General features: G+C 39.8%; 1 protein-coding gene across 1 annotated transcript in view; it reads right to left on the reverse strand.

The window, feature by feature from the left end:
* Positions 1–25,216, reverse strand: part of dock2 (dedicator of cytokinesis 2) — a 377,601-nt gene that overhangs the window by 309,251 nt on the left and 43,134 nt on the right. Inside the window, exons 10-19 of the mRNA XM_008104636.3 lie at positions 24,818–24,953; positions 22,737–22,812; positions 22,083–22,156; positions 21,589–21,714; positions 18,143–18,267; positions 14,383–14,481; positions 11,540–11,612; positions 11,353–11,456; positions 6,979–7,162; positions 6,786–6,883 (exon numbers count right to left, since the gene is read on the reverse strand). Coding sequence (XP_008102843.1) covers positions 6,786–6,883; positions 6,979–7,162; positions 11,353–11,456; positions 11,540–11,612; positions 14,383–14,481; positions 18,143–18,267; positions 21,589–21,714; positions 22,083–22,156; positions 22,737–22,812; positions 24,818–24,953 — 1,095 coding nt within the window. The remainder of the gene's footprint in view (positions 1–6,785; positions 6,884–6,978; positions 7,163–11,352; positions 11,457–11,539; positions 11,613–14,382; positions 14,482–18,142; positions 18,268–21,588; positions 21,715–22,082; positions 22,157–22,736; positions 22,813–24,817; positions 24,954–25,216) is intronic.

The raw sequence follows: 25,216 nt of genomic DNA on the forward strand, positions 1-25,216 counted from the left end.
CAGATCTTATCTAATTTAAATACACTAATTCCATATCAATCATGATTTGCAATCCAGATTCCGTGGCAAGGTCTCTGCTGAGGCGTGGAAGCACACCGTTCTCTTTTGGGGGAAGATGATGAAACAAAATAGCTATTGAGTAGCCTTTTCATTTAGATCTGCTAGCATTTTGTCATCCTTATTGAACTATACCCCCAATGTCTCCTTAGTCATTCTCTTCCCTCAAAATTATCTGAAAATCCCCTTTAATTGCTTCATTGATCATTCTGAGCTATGGCTCTCCTAATCCTATTCATGCATCTCAGGCCTGAGCATCTCTCTTCCTTGATGCTTTGTCCTTCCTTTCATTCTATAGACATACTCTTTTTTAATTTGAGTTTGGTTTTAACTCCATCAAATATATGTTTACTATCAGAAGAACAACAGGTTAACATTTTGCATTCTACTTTAGACACCTTAAAATATCAGTGTAGGTGGTATCTCATTCATGCAACTTTCCTCCCATGGGAATTTGTTTTGTTTTTTTAGTTTCCCTAAGGTAAAGGTAAAGGTTTTCCCCGACATTAAGTCCCGTAATGTCTGACTCTGGGGGTTGGTGCTCATCTCCATTTCTAAGCTGAAGAGCCGGTGTTGTCTGTAGACACCTCCAAGGTCATGTGGCTGGCATGACTGCATGGAGCGCTGTTACCTTCCTGCCGGAGCAGTACATATTGATCTACTCACATTTGCATGTTTTCGAACTGCTAAGTTGGCAGAAGCTGGAGCAACAGCAGGCACTCACTCCACTCTCAGGATTTGAACCTGGGACCTTTCGGTCTGCAAGTTCAGCAGCTCAGTGCTTTAACACACTTTGCCACCAGGGCTCCTTTAGTTTCCCTACTCAAAGCAAAATAATAAGTTTTCATTTGCACTTGGAAAAATGAACTACAATGCATTAGCATTTCTCCATTAACACAAATAATAGTAAAGTAAGCTACACTACCTTTGAAGCAGAGATTCATAAAATTTTCACCTACATGAACAAGGATGGGGAAAAATAACTGATGTGTTTCATCATCATGGAAGCATATTCTTTTCATTTGTACAAGTAAAAGCAAGTTAACTTTCAAATTGGCCTTGATATTTTGCTTACTACAAGTTAATCTTGTATTAAAGAGTAAAGTCTTGAATCAAGGGATCAGTGATTGTTACAAGCCTCCATGCCCAGAATGTTGATAAGTTTTGGGAGTGCTAAAGCAATTGCTCTCTGATTCTACTTTAATCAAGGTAAGTGTCCCAGAAGGATATTAGTGAGAAGCTTCAGATCAGGAGAAAATGAATTATACCTGCTGTGTAGCAAAAGTGCTGTTGCTTTTCCTTGCAGTATTTTCCACCCACATAGCCTAACATCCTCCAGTACTGAAGCTGATGTGGGAGATAAAGTATACAGGATGATGGAGTGAAAGGGAGGGGTCAACCCCTCACCCAGATGCCAAATATGATATAAAATATAGATTCACTTGATACATAGATGTAACAGGCATGCATACAAACATAGCTGTCCATACCACATCTAGTAAATCAAACATACAAAAAGCCTTTCCCCCTGAATATTGGGTTCACTGGAGAATATGTGAATTTTCAGGAGAGAACATTCAATACAGAGGAACAAAATGGCAAGCGTATATTAAACCAGCTTTGTTTTGTTTGAAAAAATATCTGTCTTGCTATGTAGTTAAATGCTATGTTTGAATGGTCTGTAACTATCCCAATCTTTCCAAACATAACCACTAAAGCTGGAGTCAACTGGACAGGAAACCAGGAAATGATGTGGCTTTTACAAATCAGAGTTCTAGCCCTTAATCCTACATCAGTGCTAGACTGAAGGCCTAAGTGAAGGCAGATGACTCTAGTCACTTCATACAACCAGGTTTGGTTGATACAAAACACCCTTTTGGCCTGCATCAAGATTTTGATTAATTTCCACAGTAATTTTGCAACACAACTCACAGAATCCCCTAGCCAAGAAGGTTACTGGCATTTCACAACACTAACAGGACCAAGTGCAGTCTATCAGAACAAGCAAAAACACTGACTTTGGGGAAAAGACCAGAAAAGAAGAGACAGATCACTGGTCTGACCTCCCATCCCCTCACCTCAACCATCTGACTGTTGAAATAGGGATCCCCTTTTCTTCACCATTGGCCAAACTTTAAAGAATATATCCCGGTTGCTGAATCTATTGAGGGTTAGAATGCAGCAATCTGGACCATACCAGTTATCCCTGTTCTGAGCAGATTGTAGTTCCCATTTCCCAAGTGCATCTTTATCCATCCAGAAGATGTTTAAGCAGCTGCAGTGCTTTTATGCATAAAGGTTCAAAGTGTATTCAATGTTACAATGCAAGTTAGACACTTACAGCAAAGCATACAATATTTCAAAATGCAGTCAATACTAAAAATTAAAATTGATGAACACATTAAAATTGTAATAAGAAGTATATGAGCCATATAGTCAGAAACAAGCTTAAAATAAAATAGGTAACACAAATTCACTTAAAAACTATAAACAAGAAGTCAAAATAGCTGACAGGAGACGTTACAATGGAGGAATAATTATATTTTATGTTCCTTCTCTCAGTTAAAGAATAAATAGAATTTCTGATTCAAAGAAGTCTACACATCTCACAGGGTAAGTCTAAAGATATTCCTGTTAACTTCTCTGAAGCAATTTAAATAACCTGTCCTCCTCTTCTTTGTAAACCTCTTTTTGAAGCAAGTGAATCCCTTCTTATCATAATTTTATATGGTTTAACATTTTTTACTTTTTTCATTTTTTTATTGTTTCAGCTTTACAATATCTTGCTTACACTTAATTTCCATTGGTGCTCATATTTATACATACTCCATTTCCATATAACATTGCTTTTATCTGCACCCTCTCTTTTTAAAAATGAGGAAAAGGAAAAAAAAAGAAAAATAGGGGGAGAAAAAAGGGGGTAGGATAGGTGACCTCCAGTCTATCCCAATCTATTCACAAAGAAAGCTAATATCATATGCTTTACCCACTAGACCAGTGGTTCCCAACCTTTTTTTGACCAGGCCCACTTGAACAGGGACCACTTGACTGGGGACCACTCTCCAATATTAGTACCAAAAGGGTTACAAATCAGTTTTTGGTCAACTTTAAATTTGGTTTGGTTATTTGGGGTGTTGATTCAGAAAATTGCATTGGATAGACCACATCTGCTCTAGTTTCTGATACAAAACATATGTCATCCAGTAGTCACCATTTGCTTGCCCACAGAAAACCATATTTAATAATCTAGAGCTGATGTTGTCTATCCAATACAATGGCCAGCTCTGTAGAAATAAATAAACAAATAAATAAATGGGAAGAAGGTTTGTGAACCGGATTTTCATTCTTGCGGCCCAGCGGTGCTCTAGACCACTCTTTACTAACCCTTTTCTCATATTGTAACATCAACAAAAATTAATTGAGTCTTCAAAACTCAGAATTGGCAAACCCTTCTCTTCTTCATGCAAAAAAGTCTAGCATCACAGTCTGGGTTCAGGCCCAGTCACAGTACCGAGACGGCTTTGGTCGCCTTGGTGGATAACCTCCGCAGGGAACTCAACAGGGGGAGTGTGACCCTGTTGGTTCTCTTGGACATCTTAGTGGCTTTCGATACCATCGACCATGGTATCCGTCTGGGACAGCTCTCCGGAATGGGTATTGGGGGTGTTGCTTTGCAATGGCTCCACTCCTTCCTGGAGGGCCGTTCCCAGTTGGTGAAGCTAGGAGACTCCTGCTCAGATCCCTGGCCATTGACCCGTCCATTCTGTCTCCCATGCTTTTTAACATCTACATGAAACCGCTGGGTGAGGTCATCTGGAGTTTTGGAGTTGGGTGCCATCTCTACGTGGATGACACTCAACTCTTTTCCACCAAATTCCAAGGAAGCCCCTCGGGTCCTAGATCGGTGCTTGGCCACTGTGATGGACTGGATGAGGGCGAACAAGTTGAAACTTAAGCCTAACAAGACAGAGGTCCTCCAGATCAGTCGCACAGTCGGTCGGGGCATAGGGTGACAACCTGTACTCAACGGGGTCACACTCCCCCTGAAGGCGCAGGTCCGCAGCTTGGGGGTCCTCCTGGACTCAACACTGACGTTTGATGCCCAGGTGTCGGCGTTGGCTGGGAAGGACTTTGCACAACTAAAACTTGTGTGGCAGCTGCGACCGTACTTCGTGAAGTCTGACTTGGCCATGGTGGGCCATGCCTTAGTTACCTCCAGGTTGGACTATTGCAATGCACTCTACATGGGGCTACCTCTGAAGACGGCCCGGAAACTACAGCTAGTACAAAGATCGGCAGCCAGATTAATAACCAGAGCTAGCTACAGAGAGCGGTCAACCCTCCTGTTTAAGCAGCTCCACTGGCTGCCAATAAGTTTCTGAGCCTAATTCAAAGTGCAGGTTATTACCTATAAAGCCTTAAATGGTTCAGGACCTGCCTATCTCTGCGATCGCCTCCTTCCTTATGAACCCACATGGGCCCTACTATCATCCGGGAAGGCCCTCCTCTCACTCCCGCCTCTGTCTCAAACGCAGTTGATGGGGACGAGGGAGAGGGCTTTCTCGGTGGTGGCTCCCTGGCTCTGGAACTCTCTCCCCAAGGAAATTAGATTAGCTCCTTCACTGCTCATCTTCCATCAGGAACTGAAAACATGGATTTTCCGAAGTGCTTTTCAGTAAAACAGCCACCAGATGTGAAAATTGTACGGTACCTTCTTATTGCTCCCCACTCTATATGTCCTAGCACTTCATTGGAACCTTAGTTCGTTCCTTCCTGCCCTGATTTTAGTCATGGACCCTTTCAGAGTCCTTGCAGTATTCACGTTTTATTATATGTGTATCAATGTTGAGTTTTAAGGTATTTATTTAATGTGCACATTTTATTGCTGTATTGTTTTAACTACTGTTTTAAATCACTGTTTTTATGATGTTATGTTGTTATGCTGGGCATGTCCCTGTTGTAAGCCGCCCCAAGTCCCTTTGGGGAGATGGTGGCGGGATACAAGAATAAAGTATTATTATTATTATTATTATTATTATTATTATTATTATTACTATTATATAAACGGTTTCCAGACTTTGGACAAAGCCTTCTTTGTAAACCTTAAAGAGTCAGATGTATCAGACATTTCTAGGGGATGGCAGGGCTTTCCTTACTCAGACAAGGAAAGAGCAGAACAGGTACTCCACATTTAGCCCCTCCTTCTGAAGACTGTGGCACTGGTAGGACAGCTAGAGCACTTGGATTAAATACAATCTCTCATATTATCATCAAGCCACATCCTCTATTGTCTACTTCTCATGCCTGGAACTAAATCAGGCCTGGACAAAACAGCTCACTCCATTCTGAATATATTTAAATAAGGGCATCGAAGATTATCAAAGCTTCATGAGGATTGATTAAGATAGCTGGGTATGTTTAACTTGGAGGAGAAAAGACAGAGCAGTGACATAATAAACGTCTCAAAATATCTAGAGCAGGGTTTCTTAAATTGTGCACCTCCACATATTTTGGATTTCAGCTCCCACAATTCCTGACAACTGGTAAGCTGGCTGGGATTTCTGGAAGCCGAAGTCCAAAAAATCTGGAGGAACACAGTTTGAAAAACACTGATCTAGAGGTATGACAGGCTTGTTTTCTAATGCTCTCAAATTATAAAAGATTTCATGTAAGTAAGAAGAACTTCTTTACTGTAAGAACCATACAACAGCAAAATGAAATGCCTTGAAGGGGAGGAGACTTACCTTAATTAGAGATCTTTAAGTAGAGGTTGGATGGGCATTCAGGGATGCTTTAGTAAAAAATTCTTAATGGTAGAGGGCTGAACTAGATGGCACTTGTATCCCCTTCCAACTCATAAGATTATATGATTCTATTAAACAGCCTCTCTACAGTGTTGAAGGCCAGTAAGATGTTGTCTATAAGATGATTATGTGAGTATTAATGATGATTCTGTGAATGCTGATTATAGCTTATAATTATTATTTAAAGGGATGGATAGGCAGATGGGGAAATATGGAGATTTCCCAATGAACAGAGTAGATGTGGCCAAGGATACTTATCCTGCCTGAAGCCACATGGGCATAGTAACTTGGAAAAATAAGAAAACAAGACTGTATTATTTAAGTCAGAGGATCATGGGTTCTGTCTGCATTGAATTTGGCATACTGGATTATCTTGAATTATTTTCAAGCGGGAAAATAGACACAACTGAGAATGTAAGACAGAATGGACAAATTATGCCCATTCTGTACAAGTTGTTGAACTGCCCAGGACTCATGGGAGTTGCATCCCAACAACATCTGGAAGGCTACTCAATTCTCATCTTGGACATCAACCAGGGATGGGGGGGGGGGAATCCAATGTTTTCCCAGATGAGGGGAATCCTATCAATAAAATGCTTCTTGTATGAAATTTGAAAGGAATAAGGATTGCAAGCTTTTCATTTGAATAAGGTCCACTATTACCCATACAACAGTAGTATCTGTGTGAAGTCCAAGGCTGTACCCTCCATAGATACAGGGGTTGTAATGTAATTAGTAGGGGTGGCAAGCGGCTTCTATATCATAGGGGCATTGAATCCACTCCAGGTTTTAATCTATACTAACACATGTTTAGCATCTTGGATATATCCTTTAAAGTTCAAATTAAAACTGCAACGGCATTTAACCACTTACTTGAATGGTAGCTACTAGCATCCCCACATTTAAATTAGACCATTGCTATACCTTCACAATTTCTTCTCCATCTACAATCTTCAGTTTTTCAAGGTTTTCCTGCAAAAGCTCTGGTTTCATACGCCACTTCAAAAGGCCCAGTAAACCAACTGCAGAGAACAGAAGGAATATATTCAGCCACAGATGCATGAGGATTACTTTTCAAGGGCAACATGAACAACCTTGCAGACATTTATATTCTTACCATTTTGAGTCAGCTTGGTTGAACAAACAAGAGTTGAAATGCCAAACAAATCCCTTGAGCTCACTGAAAGCCCTCCCACACTGCTTGTACTCCGACTTAAAGTTGAGACTTTAGATTCGACATGATGGCGAACACAAGGGAGGCTCAAGTAAGCACTGGCGTCTTCCATTTTCTTACTGTCACCCTTGAAAGAAAGGCACTGGTGAGATTCACTGGAATTAATTCTGTTCACATTTAGCTATATTAAGTTCCAGATGATTTTTTTAAAATTGTTTTTTTTTTAAGGCGGAAACACATTAAGATTCAAAGAAGACTACAAACTTTGACACAGTGTTTTGTTCCATGTATAACTCTTCTCCATAACACAAATCATTTTTGAAATTCAGTGATGGGCAATAGACGGCTAAAACACAATGCCATTTTCTCTTAAATTCGTCTAACTGGTTTTCAGTACATACAGATAAAATACCTTTATAAGTAATTTGCCATTTAACAAATACCAACCATTACAGCAAAAGGTTTATTAAATGCAAATTTTACATATGTATTTAAAAAGATGGTGTGAAAACAATTATAAGAAGCTTCAGAACATAGGGCAGAATGTCAGTAGCAGAAACTCTGTGCTGAATCTCTTTCCTCTCCTTAATTCCTAATAATTTTAGGTATACCACTGCATATCATTGACAGGGAGGTGTGGCTATGACCATAAAGGTAAGGAAAATCTGTCGAAGCATTGAAACAGCACTCAGCAAAAAGCTCACATTAAGTCATTTCAACTTCTACTCTAAAAATGGACTAGTGAGAGCTGTGTTATCATGTGCCACTAGGATGGGTTCATAAATCACAATCAGTTGAAATAAAAAAAAATTCAATCATCTGCCATTAAAAGTTCAAGAAGAGAGAGAGTCAAGACAAAGATCCACCCAGAGAAAAGGTGTTCTTACCATACATCAAGGGAACCACTGACCACATAGGCAAACTGATGAAGAAGCACAACCTACAAACTATCTACAGACCCACAAAGAAAATCCAACAAATGTTCCAGTCAGCGAAAGACAAGAGGGATCCTCTCTCCTCTGCAGGAGTCTACCGGATACCATGCAGCTGTGGACAAGACTACAAACGCAGCGCCCAAACAAGAGTCAAAGAACATGAAAGGCACTGCAGACTAATTAAACCAGGGAAATCAGCCATAGCAGAGCGCTTGATGAACCAGCCTGGACACAGTATATTATTTGAGAACACAGAAATGCTGAACCACTCCAACAACTATCATGTCAGACTACACAGAGAAGCCACTGAAATCCACAAGCATGTGGACAACTTCAACAGAAAGGAGGAAACCATGAAAATGAACAAAATCTGGCTACCAGTATTAAAAAAACCCTCTAAAATCAAAAGAGTAGATGGGAACCAACACTCTGAGGTCAGAGGAGCCCCAAGGATGGCTAATGACTGAACAAAGGATGCCCCCCAGGCAAGAGACAAACCTTTCCAATGCTAATTAGTGTGATTAACTGAAACATTAATGATGGCTTCCCTCTTGCCACACCCTGGACTCTCCACAGATATATATTTTTTCCTTTCCTTGCCTAGTTTATCCATGCCTCACAACCTCTGAGGATGCCTGCCATAGATGTGGGCGAAACGTCAGAAGAGAATACTTCTGGAACATGGCCACGCAGCCTGAAAGACATACAACAACCCTGTGATCCCGGCCATGAAAGCCTTCGACAACACAGTTCAAGAATAATTTGTCCGCAACCTTAGCAGGAAGGCGGGGTGGTTAATACCACCTATTTGTTTTTGGGGAGGGGAAGGAAACAGTATGGATTACATGCAGGTATAAGAACAGAAGGAATATGATACATATGTTTAAATATTTCAAAGGATGTCATATTGAGAGGGGGCAAAGCTTTTTAAAGCTTGCCCAAAGCATTTTCATAGTATGAGTAGAATCCTGTTGGATAGTTCCGTTAAGTACATAGATTGGCGATGCCATGAATTTGCACTATGATAATGAACTGCTAAAGTCAGCCCTAGCACATTATTTTGCATTATGATGAAGGCAGCTTGTCCAGAATTAAAATCCTCTGTGAGTAGTTATCCCAGTAGGAGTTTCCAGAGTCTAGATGGATAGACTTTCTAGACTTCACCTTCTGGACTTATTATGGAATATTTTTCCCCAGCAGGTTTGGCCAACATCAATGCTTCTACCATTTATTTTATAGACACAGGCCAATACTTTTTTTACCCAATACTTTTGGTGGTGATGACATGCTATTTTTATTGCTTGCCTCCTCTTATGTATATTATTTTACATGGTCCTATGACTGTACAATTTTTTTTAAAATCAGCTTAGTGAGGGGTGTTCATTGCTATTTTGTGCTGAATTTTGTAAGAAATTTTTGAAGAATGAATGAGTGTGAAAGACAAGAAGGGAGGGATTTTTGATTTGAAAAATAAGCAAATGTGCAACTGTGGTGCTCATATATGTGTTTCCTCAATTGCAATCAATGTTAAGGCAAGGTTGGTAGGGTAACAGAACAAAAGGGGGGAGTTGTAAAGAAACCTAGGCTATGTTGCTGAAGCAAGTGTGAAAATTAATCTCACACTTGTTTCTCTGAGCAGCTTCTTTTGGAACAATGCTTCCCAACCTTTGGCCCTCCAGCTTACTATCTGTTAGGAATCGTGGGAACCGAAGTCCAAAATACCTGGGGGACCAAAGGTTGAGAACCATGTTCTAGAACGTAAGTACAGGTTCAGCCCAGTGAGATTCCTAGCATCAATCACAGATGTTCCTTGATTTCTTTCCTTTTCCCGTTTTTGCTATTTGTCCTGCTCCCATGACTCATTAAGCCATCATCCCATTGGCCAGTTATCCTGACTTAAACCCTTCCAATATGTTTGTTCATAAAACAAATAATATTATTTTAAAATATTGCATTATCATCTCATGCTTTGGAAAAAGTAAGCAATCAAGGCCAGATTACTCATGATGCAAGAGGAGCACATGCATCAGACCCAACTGTAAGTCGGCTCCTGAACACCAACTAAAATACCTAACTAAAAAAATAAGAACATTAGAGAGAAGGTGACTGCCATCTTGGCCCAGCTTCCATTCTTTTTCTTTATTTTATTTTTCTGGTAAAAACACATTTGCTTTTAATCAGAAGCAAACTGCTTTTCAGACACAGTCATACATTTCATACTCATCAACCCCCAATAGTCTTTTTCTCCTGCCCACTCTAGTTTTGCAGAGTCAAGCATACTATGGGAACCAGACAATTATGAAGGAAGAAATCACATTAATACGACAGTGCTCTGCCATGGGGTGCCATGGTCTGCTATAAACAAGGTAAATTAGGTGACATTTGAACTTCTAGTTGAGATAAAGAGCAACTGCAACCGGCTCTCAGGCAACACTTGGAGAAGAGCTCAGGGAAGGTTCTAGAACTCACTTTGTCTTTTAAACTGTTTATAACTATATATTTTCAAATAAATTGTGTATTATTTAAAAAAAAGTTTGTAATATAAGATTTTGCTTGTATTTGCAATTTAAATTATTGTAAATCACTTTGTGTTTCATGCCAGAGAAATGGCACAGTTAATAAATAAAGTTCACCTATTTGTGTTTTTCCTTGTGCTTGGGCACTGGGGAAGATAGCAGGAGAAGACCTTTTGGTCTTGGGGGGGGGGGGAATAAACCCCAGTGAGGGCTAGGATGACTGGAATATTATGAAAGGGAGAGAATGAGAATCTCCTGGGATTTTACATGACAGATGGATAGCTGGAATAGCAGGGATATATCTGCTAAAGGGAAGTAGGAGATTCTTGATGGAACACATTTTCCACTCAGTTTGAACTTGAGGGTCAGTCCTGGAACCCATTCACAATGTTGAGATTTTCATTCAGTTCATTGGAAGTTAGAAGAGGTGTTGTGTTTTTTCAGACTGCTCCAGGGCCCCAAACAACCTAATCCAGCTTTGGCATGCCCTCCTGTGACTAAGAAGTGGAGGGAGCAGCATAGACCCACGTGACAGTGCTAAAGGATGGGGATGTTGAAAGGATGGGGATGTTGCTGCCCATGTCACCAATGCGGAGGAAGATTAAACTGCCAACCAAGTCAACTATTGTAGGGAGGTGGGAATGAAGGAAGACCACCATATCCGATGACTCAAGGAGTAAGATGTCTTTGCGAGGCCCTGAAAGTTTTAAATTCATATCAGCATTAAATTTCCATAGGCATAATCCAAACAATTAAACCAAGCCTCCTTTGAGAATTCATGTAACATTTTGACAGAACAATGGGAGGCTGCCATTAGATGGTACAAAGCAGAATGAAAATCAACATGGGCCATTAGGTAATTCTACCTTTAGAACTGCCAGATCATGAAAGCCATCGTGTAGAGTTGTCCCATCCTCCTTCATTAACTTTACATAGGCCATGGCAAAGTTCTTTTCTCCCTTGTCTTTAGCTGCATAACACAAAATTTGGTATTACTATTTTCACTTCTCCCATGTTGCACATTAAAAGTAAATAATGGAACAGTTTACTTACACTCCTGAGATGACCGATGTCTAAATGTAAAGCGCAAATGAATTCTCTGCATGTCCTCAATGGGCAACGCCACCTGTTTAAAGAAACAGTATCAGAAATCAGTGGCTGAAGCGCAGCCCTCCTGACGCTATGCAGCTGCCTTCGGCAACATTCCTCATCTTGTGCTAAGATGGCTAAAGAGGCTGGGAGTTGCAGTCCAACAACTTCTTAAGGGCTATTCAATCCCTACCCCTGTACTAATCGTAAAAGGATAAGATTAACTCATGGAACAAAGGTCTACATGTAGTTCAAAGCAAGGCCCAACAGCAAACATGGCTAGAATGGGTGGTTTCATTTCCATGAATGTTAAATTTATTTTATTATTTGCCAAGTGATATCTCTTAACAACAATTGCATTACTTTCAAGAAATGTTTATCACATCATGTATGTATCAGAATGCATTGCAGTAGGTGGTCTGTGGTTTGCTCTTCTCCACAGTCGCATGTTGCGGACCCCACCTTGTAGCCCCATTTCTTAAGGTTGGCTCTGCATCTCGTGGTGACAGAGCACAGTTCGTTCAGTGCCTTCCAAGCTGCCCAGTCTTCTGTGTGCCCAGGAGGGAGTCTCTCATCCGCCATTAGCCACTGATTAAGATTCCGGATTTTAGCCTGCCACTTTTGGACTCTTGCTTGCTGAGGTGTTCCTGCGAGTATCTCTGTAGATCTTGGAAAGCTATTTCTTGATTTAAGGCGTAGGCGTTCTGGCTGATATCTGAACAGGGGATGGGTTGGAGATGTCAATGCCTTGGTCCTTTCATTGTTGGCTGCTACTTCCCAGCAGATGTCAGGTGGTACAATGCTAGCTAAGCAGTATAATTTCTCCAGTGGTGTAGGATATAGACATCCTGTGGTAATGCAGCATGTCTCATTAAGAGCCACATCCACTGTTTTAACGTGGTGAGATGTATTCCACACTGGGCATGCGTATTCAGCAGCAGAGTGGCAAAGCGCAAGAGCAGATGTCTTCGCTATGTCAGGTTGTGATCCCCAGGTTGTGCCAGTCAGCTTTTGTACAATGTTCTTTCTAGCACCCACTTTTTGCTTGATAGTAAAGCAGTGCTTCTTGTAAGTCAGAGCACAGTCCAGGGGAACTCCCAAGTATTTTGGTGTACTGCACTGCTCCAGTGGGATTCCTTCCCAGGTAATTCTCAGAGCTCGAGATGCTTGTCTGTTCTTAAGGTAGAAAGCACACATCTGTGTTTTAGATGGATTAGGGATCAGCTGGTTTTCCCTGTAATAGGCAATAAGAGCACCTAAAGTTTTGGAGAGCTTCTGTTCAACCATTTCAAAGCTCCCTGCTTGGGTGGTGATGGCACAATCGTCAGCATAGATTAAACTCTCTGTCCCTTCTGGCAGTGGCTGGTCATTTGTGTAAATGTTAAACATTGATGGAGCAAGCATGCTCCCCTGAGGGAGGCCGTTCTGTTTTCACCATCTGCTTCTCTGACCCTGGAATTCAACAAAAAAGCTCCTGTTTTGTAGCAGACTTCCTTTGTGATATTATAAGTTTTTCTCAGGAGAAGGCGATGGTTTACTGTGTCATAAGCTGCTGACAGGTCTATGAAGACAGCTCCTGTAATCTGCTGCCTTTCAAACGCATCTTCTATGTGCTGAGTAAGATTCAGCACTTGTGATGTACAGCTTTTGCCTTTCCTGAAGCCAGTTTGCTTCGGAATCAAACATGGGTCTATTTTTTCCATAATTCTATTCAAAATAAGTCTCTACAAAACTTTGTAAAGATGGCACAACAAGGAGATTGGTCTATAGCTTTTTGTGTCATTTGGGTCACGCTCCCTGTAGCTAGCCTCAGTTAGCAGTCAGGCTGCTGCTCTTTGGATCAACTGAATTTTCTGAGCACTTTTCAAAGGCAGTCTCATGTAGACTGCATTACAGTAGTCCACCAGGGATGTAACCAAGGCATGTACCACAGTGGCCAGATGACACCAAGACCCACAATTATACTGCATTTCACCATGTAAGTTTGGATATTGCTGCTTACAATTGGAAGAGACAGGGAATTGGAAAATTTTAAATGCTGGTTAATGAAAGCATTTCTTTATATGCTTAAAATGGATTTTTTTATTCAAGTGCACCATTTACAATTGCTTAAGACACAGATATATTTGAAATTACAGGAAAGTGAATGTTTTAGTACTGAATTATACCTTCTATTATGCCTTTCCTCTCCCTGCAACCCTCTATCTACTCTTGCCAAAACACCTTAATGGAATTAAACTTATTATCTACCTAAGAGTCATATTATGGCAGTAATTTTCTATAGTGGTCTTTCCTTAAAAGGAGCAAATTGACAACAGCTTACAGTCATTTTGCAGTTATTTCCATCATGGCCTTCCAAGAATTTGCTCATTACAAGTTACATACAAACTACAAGGTTAACTATTAATTCTGTTTGAACAAGAACAAGCCTGATGGAAATAAATTATATTACAATATTATAATAAAACGTATGGGGTGGGGAGAGAGACATCCTAGATCTTCCTTGCTAGAATTATTCTTTGAATTCCTTTTTAAGTTTCAATCATACACACACAATGTGATCACCTTTTTGAAGGTTTGCATACTTCAGTTGCATTTTCATACTTTCAGATTTAGTAGTTGCCAAAGGATCCTACGAGTAGGAATTGTTTAAACTTCCAGATGTGATTGGTCTGCAAGTCCCAGCATTCTTCAACTGTTGGCCATGCTGGCAAACGATGCTAAGACCTATAGTACAAAAGCTGCTGGATTCCTACCTCTAATAAGGAAAACCTACAAAAGAGAAGCCTTCTCTTCTTTTGCCATACCTTTACTGTCTCCATCCAGCGAGGTTGTTTGACTTGATAGTAGACAACTGATTTGTATTCACTCACTGGCTTGTCCCCGGCTCCTGAACAGATTGCATTCTTACACACAAAAGGAGAGTGGGGGTTAGGAGAGGGAAAGAGACAGATTCTTGAACTCTCACATTTTCATTACAGGACTGTATTTTTTTTTCCTCAAAAAATATACTGACAACTATAGAACTAGTTCTAATCATGAGGACTCTTTTTGTTGCCACTCCAGAGATAGTAAATATAGATCATCTAAAAGAGTGTGACACAAAATAAAATGGGCTTGCAGTGGTTTCATCAATGAAAATTAGATCGATAGAAAGGGGAAGCTAATGTTCCTCCACACAATAGAAGTATTAATCAGGGTCAGTATCTGCCAATGTTCAAAAAGTTGCTATTAAACTTCAATTAGTCGTGTTGTGAGCCATTCACTTACCCACTCACGAGTTACATTGTCATTTTTAACTGTAATTCTTTAATTCCTATTTCTCAAAGGAAAGGAAAGTATTTTCTTAAGTATACACACACACACCTGAACACTACAAGTCACTGGCCTCTATAGTATAAGATACATTCTCTTCTTTCCCACCTTATCAACACAACACCCACAATAGTGTATAAGGCAACAAAATGAAGCTTAGCATACCCTAGTGGCCCACCATTATTTAGTGAAACTGTACTCCTATAACTACAAAAAATAGCTATACTGCAAAAAGAATTGAGGCCCCTTCTACACAGCTGAATATAATCCCACGTTACCTGCTTTGAACTGGAATATATGGCAGTGTGGACTCAACCCAGTTCAAAGCAGATATTGTGGGATTTTCTGCCTTGATATTTTGGGTTATATGGCTGTGTGGAAGGGCCCTGAGGCTATTGCTCATAAATATATATATTTTTAAACCGTAATATTCTCCCTATCTGGAGTGCCCTACTCTCAGCACCATTGCCTGATTATTAAAGACAGGCTGCAGCATACCCCACCTGCCTGTGCCCTGTGTTTTGTTTTTTTAATAGCCTGTCAATCTGTGGCTGTGGGATAGCTATCATTTAAACATTTCCCCAATGCCCTGCTGCTTCCATTGATAAAGCCACCAAGTTTTTCTAGGAAAATACACCAGACCTACCCTATCCCTTGTTTTAAAGAGCTCGGTATGTTTAGCCTGCAGAAGAGAAGGCTGAGAAGAGACATGATAGCCATGTATAAATATATGAAAGGATGCCATAAGAAAGAGGGAGCAGGCTTGTTTTCTGCTTCCTAGAAACTAGGACTCAGAGCAATGGATTCAAATTACAGGAAAGGAGATTCCAGATGAACATCAAGACGAACTTCCTGACCGTAAGAGCTGTTCAGCGGTGGAACTCTCTTCCTTGGAATGTGCTGGAAGCTCTTTCCTTGGAAGCTTTTAAACAGAGACTGGATGGCCATCTGTCAGGAGTGCTTTGATTATGCTTTTCCTGCATGGCAGGAGGTTGGACCGGATGGCCCATATAGTCTCTTCCAGCTCTATTATTCTATGATACTATGATTCTATTATCATAGTTAACTGGAAAACAACCAGTTAACAAGAAACAAACAGCTAGCAAGATTGCAGTTAACAAGAAATTTAGCTTAATGGCTTAAATGATAAATCACCAGGCAACAGAGGCACTTTCAAGGACAATATTATTCCACAAACATTATTCTCTTTTCTTGTTCTTGAAGAAGAAATACTGTGGTTCTCCCATTCATTAAAAAACACAATACATTTTGTTTTATCAGCAAATCTTACTGCACCTCATCTATTTGAGATTGAGATTCTGTTGTCTATCATTGCTATCTAACTGTCCCTCTGCCTAAGTTATTGGTGGAAGTCTCAGAAGTGGTGTTGATTTTGCTAGACCTGGTTGTGTTGAGAGGCTTAACATTCCTGGTGAGCTCCCACTCCAAAGAAGTAGGTTGGAATCTTATGGTTTCAGTACTTACTATGTGCATTTTCCATTTAAATCCTGGCCTTAATGAGGTGGCATGACACATTATTGATCTGAGTTTTGCTAACCAAATATGAAGGGTAATGTGTGGAAAGAGAGTTTCAAAAGAACTGAATGGTCTTGTTCTCCCCCTTTCCTCTCAATAAAATAAAATAAACATGCACATACACCTGAAAACAAAACAAAAAGTGGCAATCACTTCTGGTATTATTTTGGGGTGGCCTTGCTGTTTGTGGAGAACCCAATGCAGCAGAGAGCAATTTTCAGTCTTTAGCCAAAATTAAGGATTGCTGTTTGTTTGTATGAGTTCTACAATATACAATTCCCCTTTAAATCCAAGAGGCAGTAGAAGCAGGATGGAGGAATCACAACAGCAGCAGTCAGGAAGACCACGGGGGAACTTTGCTGCATACAGCATAAGCTCTAATACTTGCAGATGAAAACCAGGGCACATGTGCCCAGCCAATATCAGGATTTGATCAAAATGACCAACGTTATTAATGAGAAGAAATACACAAGCCAAAAGCAGCTGCCACACTTTGCTTTTTTCTGAGACGATGGGGAAGGACAAGATCCCCCCCCCCCCTTCTTCCTCCTGCTAAGTTAATTGAGTACAAACTCTTTTAATACTTTGAAGTGATTTTCAGCATTTGTAGTAAGCTAAGGACAAAGGGACAAAGTGGGAACAGAAGAGAGCAACTGGCACATTTTAAAAGCAGCTGAAAAAGGTGGGGCAACCGAGGATTAATTGGCACGTTCCCTGTCAAATTAGGACAGTTGGAGGGTATGCTTACAGCTTGTTCATGTTTGCCTGCGTTTGTTTGCTCCTGCCAAGTGACGCTGAAAAAAGTGTGACTGCTAGTGCAATACACCAACAGTACAGCTCCCATTATCTATAGTGAGTTACTTCAAAACTCCATTTACAACAAACCAATTGTTACTGTTGCAGCATTGCAGGGTCTTTTTTGCTAATCTCCGGGGAGGTCTCACAGAAGCCAATGCTAATAAGGAGAAATACATCATTGTTTGCTACTGTTTAACTGCCAGGTGGGGTTTCCATTTTTCCAATTTCCACGGCAAGAGAATGCAATGTCAAGGCTTTTGCTGGTAGGATGGAGTCTGGAATAGAAGCTATGAAATACATCAGCACCTAGGTGCTGCGGAACATTAACAGCATTTTAAAAGCAATGTTTTAGGAAGTATATATTGCACTCTGCTTCCTTAAAGAGAATTAAGGTCTCTCCTTAAGATCACCAAACAATACAAACTGCAGTAGCTAATGTAACACACTATCCTTGACACCCTTGTATTAGCAAAGAAAATAGCAGCTATACTTGAAACATTCAAGTGCAGAATGTGAAAGGAAAAGTTATTAGAATATACATCCCAACACCATCAAGTAAACCATATGGGGATTTTTGGAGTTCCTCTTTCTAAACGCCCATCAGATTTAGGCAACAGATTTATGCTAGGCTGAGCTATTTATATCTATTACTTTCACTCCCCATCACTGCATCTCAGAGTTCAAATCTCTCAAAATATATTACATGGTTGGGACAAGATGGGCTTTTAAGCCTGTGGGTGCAAATTACTGTGGGGCAAAGAATCAAGTATTACTCATCATTACACAATGGTAGACAAAGCAAAGCCAGCAAATTTGAACTGCAGAGCAAGTATAGCAGAAACTTAATTTGTGGCTAAGGGAGGAAATTCACCTAAAGTTGCACTTCATTATCATTAGTATGCACAGAGTAATACTTACTGGAATCACTTTCCCTTCTTCATCACACACACACATGTTGACTTCTACATTTCTCTGAGTGGTTTTATTATACTTATCCAGGTCTCCATATAGTAAAGTAATATAGATGTCATTTCTTACATCACCTACAGAAGAATCACAAAAGGTTAGACACCAGGATAAAAGCAACTGCAAACAGCTAATATCACAGAATACATTAAAGCTATGTCTGGCATGCTCAGCGTTACACTGAAGTATGAAAATTCAAGGAGAAATTGAAATGCAGCTTTGATGTTTATTATCAGACTTTGTCTTGTCAGGAAAGGGCTGAATGTCATTTCCACATGAATTGGTAATTCTCATCCTGCAATGACACCTTCTGGTGAAGCCCAGTTAAGGCACTTCATAACAAGTAGTGACAAGTCATGGTGGACTTAAATAACAAATGAACACCACAAGTATCATTGCCATTCAGCTAAATTACACAGTAAATTTTGTGGGGAATGGGCAAAAGGGGTTCTTAGAGAAGTTGACTGAGTATAAATAAGGCTTTATCAACATAGCTTTACTACTACGGGCTGGAGACACTTTGGATTGTTTAGGGTTTTTAAAGAGTTGCTATACACAGTGACATAGTAGACCACTTTTGAAATAGAAGGGCTTCTGCTTTTGGAAAAAATAGAGACCACAAATAGGCTTTAAAAAACGGCTTCCCTTTTCACTTCCACTCCTTAGTTTTTGGCCCCAAGAGAGCAACCATGTGGCATGAATTTGTGGCACTTGCTTGGAGATGCCTTGAAGAAACTCCCCACTTACAGCATGTTCTGAGCCCAACAATTCAGAGTTAAAGTTTGAGAATATGTAAGAAGAAGAAGAAAATAATGCCATGGACTGGACTCATATCTGGTGTGTTCAAGACACCAGAACACCTCCATGTCATGAATCCACAGCCAAGATTGAGGAATGAAAACAGAATGAAAACATTCTGAGCCTCTGCGTGAAAAAGAGCCTGATAAAACAAACCGGCTCAGACTAGAAAATCTGGAGGTTGTACAGAGAACCTTTGGATTGGGAATAAACAGAAACTGGTATAGGGCAGTTTACAGAAAATTGCTAGTCTATAACTATCCCTGCCCTCCCTCCCAGCAAAACTATGTTAAGTCAAGGTTGTATTGCCCACATATTGATGAAATGGTCTCATCACAAAGTCAATCAAAGCAGTTTATGCCTCTTGTTCTCACTCTGGAGCCACCTAGGGATTGGGAACATGATAAAAATGGGAGGAATATTCAAAAATATTTTTAAATGCCAAAAAATGTATTTTGCAAATAGGAAAATCTGACAAGAAAAAGTTGGACTAATGAGAATTTTCACACTTTGGAACTTGTTCAACACAAAATTTGGACGTGGTTGTTTTACACAGAAAACAGCATATTCTGTATAGAAAATAGTATTTCAATGTAGAAATATTCATTCCTGCACAGAAAATCCTCTCACATGGGTGATTGGCCTAAAATAGAGAAAACAATTTGATTTCCATGCAGAAAATGTTATACTCTGTGCAGAACAATCACATGCAAATATTTTGCAGAATAAGTCCCAAATTGCAAACAACCTTAAAAAAAACTATCTGCTGAAATGAAAATTCCTGTGATTAATTGTTACTACATTCAAGAAGAAACTTAGTGAAAAGTTACACCCCTACATTCTCTACACCTTTGAATGCCCCCCTCAATAAAACTTAGAGCCATCTCTCTCAGCTTCATTGCATGCAGAAAGGGTGGCTACGTTGGAGGAAGCATTTCAAACAGTCAAGAAAAGCTACAATCAACACTCAAAAGTTGGAGTTATGGCAATACAGAAGTTACTCAAGGCACAATGCTTTGGATATCACCCTTCATATTTAAAAGCTCTTATTTCAAGGCTACCAATTGCACCTCAGCAAAAATGTATCTGAAGTTTTCTAAGGTCCCATAAGATATTACTGCTGTCAACTACACTTAATTCCCAAGCAAACATTTTCTTTAAAAATTGTTTAATATGAATTAACACTTGCATTGGGAAACTAGGGGCTAATAACTAGTTCCTTAGAGATTATAAATCCATCAGCATGCAACAATTAAGAAACGAGAGCTTTTAACTGAAGGTTAATAAAGTAAAGCATCTCAGTGGATTAAATGAAGAGCAATGTGTTAATATAATGCATACATATTCACATAATGCATAATATGAGGAAAATTTAGCACTATCATCAGTTCTGAACTTCATCATTTTATGAGGGTGAAAGGTGTACATGTTCTTGGATCAACTTTATTAATGTTTTACGTCACTGAAGATTTATGGTAAAACAGAGAAATTGAACTCCCAGTGAAAGTGTTTTTATCTTCTTAAGTATATTCAAAACATACATACAGAAATGGAGGTGATTTTCTTTAGAAACATTGCACCTTGTAGCATTTTATTTATTCAGAAAATGAAACATTTCATTTCAACATCAATGAGGCTATCCAGATGGGGCAAAAAATTCAGGCTTTGTCAGCATATATTGTTGTACTCATTTTCCTGATTTCGGAACATTTGGGATTTCCCCTCTCCCATTACGAAGTATTCTGGACTACTTTGTTCCTACATTCATACCTCAAAAAGTGACTTTTTAAAAAGAAGTTTGCTCACAAATGCATTTCCTTTGGATTTTGTTGGTTTGTCTGTTTTAGATTCTAAATCCTTAGCAGTAAAATGCCACTTTCCCACCCATCCATAGTTGAGCGGCTGGAGATAGACACACAACCGACATCCCTTGGCATTGCCATCTGTGATTAATGCAGAATGTCTGTTCCAGTAAACAACATAGCTGATGATTATCAAGAGAGAAGGCATATAGGTGAGGTGCCACTGGCCTATTTCCATTTCCCAAGATTGGAATGTTTGGCACCTGGCTACAGATGCTGAGCAAGCCCCCTCCACTTATATCAACTTCTGAGCTCAACAATTCAGAGCTAAATTTTTAGAGTATGCAAAAAATATTAGATGCCAAAGTGGGCAATTTTGGGAGTGTCTGGGGGCAGGGAGAAGTTTTGGATGGGGTATAAACTGGAAGAGCAGAAAGTGATACAAATATCTTTCCACAAGACAGCATGCAGAACTTGTTTTCTTGCCCCTCATCTTCCAGCAAGCACCCACATCCTCTCAGTAATGCAAATCCCACAGACTACAGTCAGCTGGTTGACAATGTGGGGAAAGGCTGTTGGGAACTGGATGGAAGTATTTTCTTTTCACTTACAAAAGTACCACCCCTGAATTTCCATTATGTTCCCCCTCCTCCCTCAAACCCCCTTCCATTATTCACTCCTTTGAACAGAATCTCCAAATCCTTGAAGGTGTAGGGAGAGAAGGGAAGACATTGTGAAAGAAAAAGCTAGTTACGGTCTCCCCCCTCCAAACAAAAGCAAAAGCAAGCAAGTTCCTACCTGGCATAATTATTTCAGGAAAGCCAAGCTTCCGAGCAACAACAGTTGTTCTGTCAACAAGATGAGGATAGTCCTTCCGGATCTGGGCAACATCTCCAACAAGCATTTTCATAGTCACCCAGAGTCCTTCAAGAGAAAAAGGGTATCACTAGTAAATTCCCCACAGCTCCTTTTAAATATTGGTTATAAAAAATCAGTTCACAAACTTTCAATGGCAAGATCACATTTAAAGAAAACCCTAACCACAGTTCTCATGTGGCATACTAGGAAACTCAATCTCCACACACTTTTGTAAGATCTGTATCATAGCTATCCCTGCAAAAGGGCCAAACTGGTTGAGCGAATATCATAGCCTATGTACATTCCTTAAAGGGCTGAATGTGGCACTGGTTGTCATGCAAACTGATGCTGAGGGCAATGCCACCATACTATGATTACTAAAGGGGAGTGGGAAGACCTTTCCCCATTTTTCTTGAAGTTATACATCACCTCACCTTGTCCGCCACTGTCACCTTTGAGTGCTGTGACCTTGCTTAAGAGATTGTGCAAGAAGTCATTCTCTGACACTCTAAAAAAGGGGAAAAAATAATTGTGCAAACTGAAAACATTAACAGAAGAATCACACAAGAACCACAAGAAAAGCCAGAATTGCATTGTATCACCTCATATTTGTCTGCCAATGCTTTGAAAAGTAACAGTATATTTGTAGTTCCAGAACAGATGTTAAAGAGGGGACAGTAAGCTTGTGTAAAACTAAAAATACAAGATCTCCCAAGTGAATGATACCTGATGATACCTGAGCTTCAACAAGCCAACAAAAAGGTTAGAAGCTTAAGAACAAACATCTGCCAGGGGAGGCCTTCAGGGAAACAGATGTTCCAAAAATATGAGCACAAGTATGATAGGTAAGGGTTTTTTTTTTTTAAGTAATCCTTATTAGTAAATTGTGAAAACGGAAGAACGAACTTTGGATTTTGTTGGCTTTCCTTTTGAAACACCCTAAGATCAGATGTAAAAGTACATGGGGTAGAAGAACTTCCAGTCTCTATTGTATTTATTTTTGCTGCAAGATTAACTTGTGCCAAACACAAATTGTGTTCCATTTAAGCTTTATTTTTAGCCCACTAAAAGCAAATGGATTTTCTTACGGATGAAAAGGAATGAAATGTTGCTTCTCTTCATCACTTTCTGCTTTGCCTTTAATGACGTCTGTAATATCCATCACTAGAAAAATAATAATCAATTAACACAAATAGAAAAGGAACCAAATATAGGCACCTTGTTAAGATTACATACCAAGTTTGTAAAGTTTGAACCCAGACAGATACTACTTTGCAATTTATGATATTACAGTTTGTTTGTGTGGTGTTTTTTAAATAGTTTCGAATATCATTTTTTACATTTTCTTTAGAATAACAGTTTTCATTCTGTCCTACAAAGATATAGGGCCCATTCAAACAGCCCCAAAATGCAGGACCTATCTCAGTTTTTACCGGAGGCATGCAAACAACGCCTCCGGTAAAAATGAATTAATTCAGAATAAACAAAGTTTTTCTTGGTTTGTTCCAGATTAATTAAATACTTCATTAGATACAGGCCTTCCTGAAAACCCTGTGGGGACTCACTCTCTGGACTGCTTCAAGGGACCTGGGGGCTGAGTCCCCATAGCCATCCTGCACCTTTTGGGCTCCTGGAGCCCCCCAGCCCAATATCCCCCTAAATCTTACTTTAAAAGGTACCTGGCTGCCATAAAACCTCTCCTCAAGTCCTCCTGCTGCCAGAAAATGATGCATGAGGAGACCAGGGGAGCAAGGAGAGATCTTCCTCCTTGTCTCTCCCATCTCCTCATGTGACATTTTCTCATGCCAGGAGGACACAAGGTGAGGCTTTATGGCAGCCAGGGACTTTTTAAAGTAAGTTTTAGGGGGAAATGGGAGGTTTCGGGGTGGCTTCATGCCATCCTGATTTCAATCAGGATGACAAGTAGCCAAACCCCACCCCTGGGAAACCCAGTGTTGGGTTGGATGGGTGGAGACTAGAAGACGTGCCAAAGTTGGTTATTTTAACCTGTTTTGGCACAGGTTTTACTCCTATGGAAAGTCTGGTAGAATACACAGATCTCCAGATGCTCCTGGTTTGAAAGTCCCTCTGTCCCTAGCTAATAGTGAGATATAATGGGAGTTGCAGTCCCACAAGTTTTCCTAGTTTTTATTTAGATAAAAATACAAAATGCCACAATGTTTCTTCGATGGAATGAAATATATTCCCCACCATGATCTGTACACAACTGTCAACACTGCAACCACTGGAATGCCAGTATATGCTTCCATGTATTCTCACTAATACAGGTTTTACAAAAAGAAAAAAGAAAAAAAGAATTCAATTATTTGTCCCAGATCCCTGTATCATCAACTGACTTAATTATATGGCAATGCGGAGCAGCCAATAAATACCAAAGCCCCAGGTAGATGGCAATTAATTTGACTTCAAGGCAGCTGAGGCAGCTAATTTGTTGTGCTTGCTTAAATAATACATTGCCATTCAAATTTTGCTTGTGTGTGTTATATTGTTCAAACTTTTTTTAACCAATAAAATTATAGGATGACATCCTACGCCAAGGTATCTCCAGGTGAAAAGCTCATTTAAAGTATTTCAGTATCTGTATTTCCATGAAATGTTTTACCTTTTTCTCACTTGCCTTATATGTGTTTCTGTCACTCTGCCACCCAGAGGGCTCCCAACCTCATAGCTCTTTTTGAACAGAGTTCTTACGGAAGATCTTCAAAGAATACCTTCACTTTGTAGCATCACTGAATAAATGTATAAGGGGACTTTTGGTTGGACAGCCACTTTCAACTCTTGTGATGCTTATGATCTCTCAGTAAAACTCCATATTCAACACTGACTTCAATGTTGCTCCAATTTTAGAACATTTAACCTATATCATTAGCTAAAGGAAACTATTTCTGTAACTTTATTACCTTGCACTGAATAGTTTTTAGAACCCATGATCCAGAAAGACCTATGTGTAAGATAAGGAAAGTTTGGCATTCCCAAAGAGTCATAAAGACACCCCTGGTCCAATAGATTGCTACTCTGGATTTTCCTTCCAACTTTCAGGTGTGCCTTTTCAGGTTGGGAGTGAAACAAAGTAACTAAAAGGGTGGAAACGTGCAGAGAAAGGCATGCAAAACCTTTGGGCTCTTCGTGGATGTTTTTCACTGCTTACCTGCTACTCCAAATGGTCGTCTTATGCCTTGAGTATATTTTCTTGAATTAGTATCTCGGAGATCCATTCTTCCAATCCGTACAATTTGACAAATCAAATAAATTTTTTCTCTTGTAAGATCTTTATTTCCAAGATCCTGAAATGATCGCAGCAAGGCTTAGTTAACAGATTCTCAGGTTAACAGATTCCTTGTAAGTAAAAACATAAAATTTAGAAGACCTACTCCTAGTGCAAGTACTACTAATTTACAATGGGAAAAGCATGTGTGTTCATTTAAACACAAAGTATCAGTTAAGAAAAACTGGACTGAGGCAATGTGGAATGTGAATTCATAATATGCAAGAAGGATATATACGAGGTTTTCAAGCCAGGTATTATTAGGAGCAGGTGAGGAAACTG

Source organism: Anolis carolinensis, chromosome 2 (genome assembly GCF_035594765.1).
Source record: "Anolis carolinensis isolate JA03-04 chromosome 2, rAnoCar3.1.pri, whole genome shotgun sequence".
Lineage (NCBI taxonomy): Eukaryota > Metazoa > Chordata > Lepidosauria > Squamata > Dactyloidae > Anolis > Anolis carolinensis.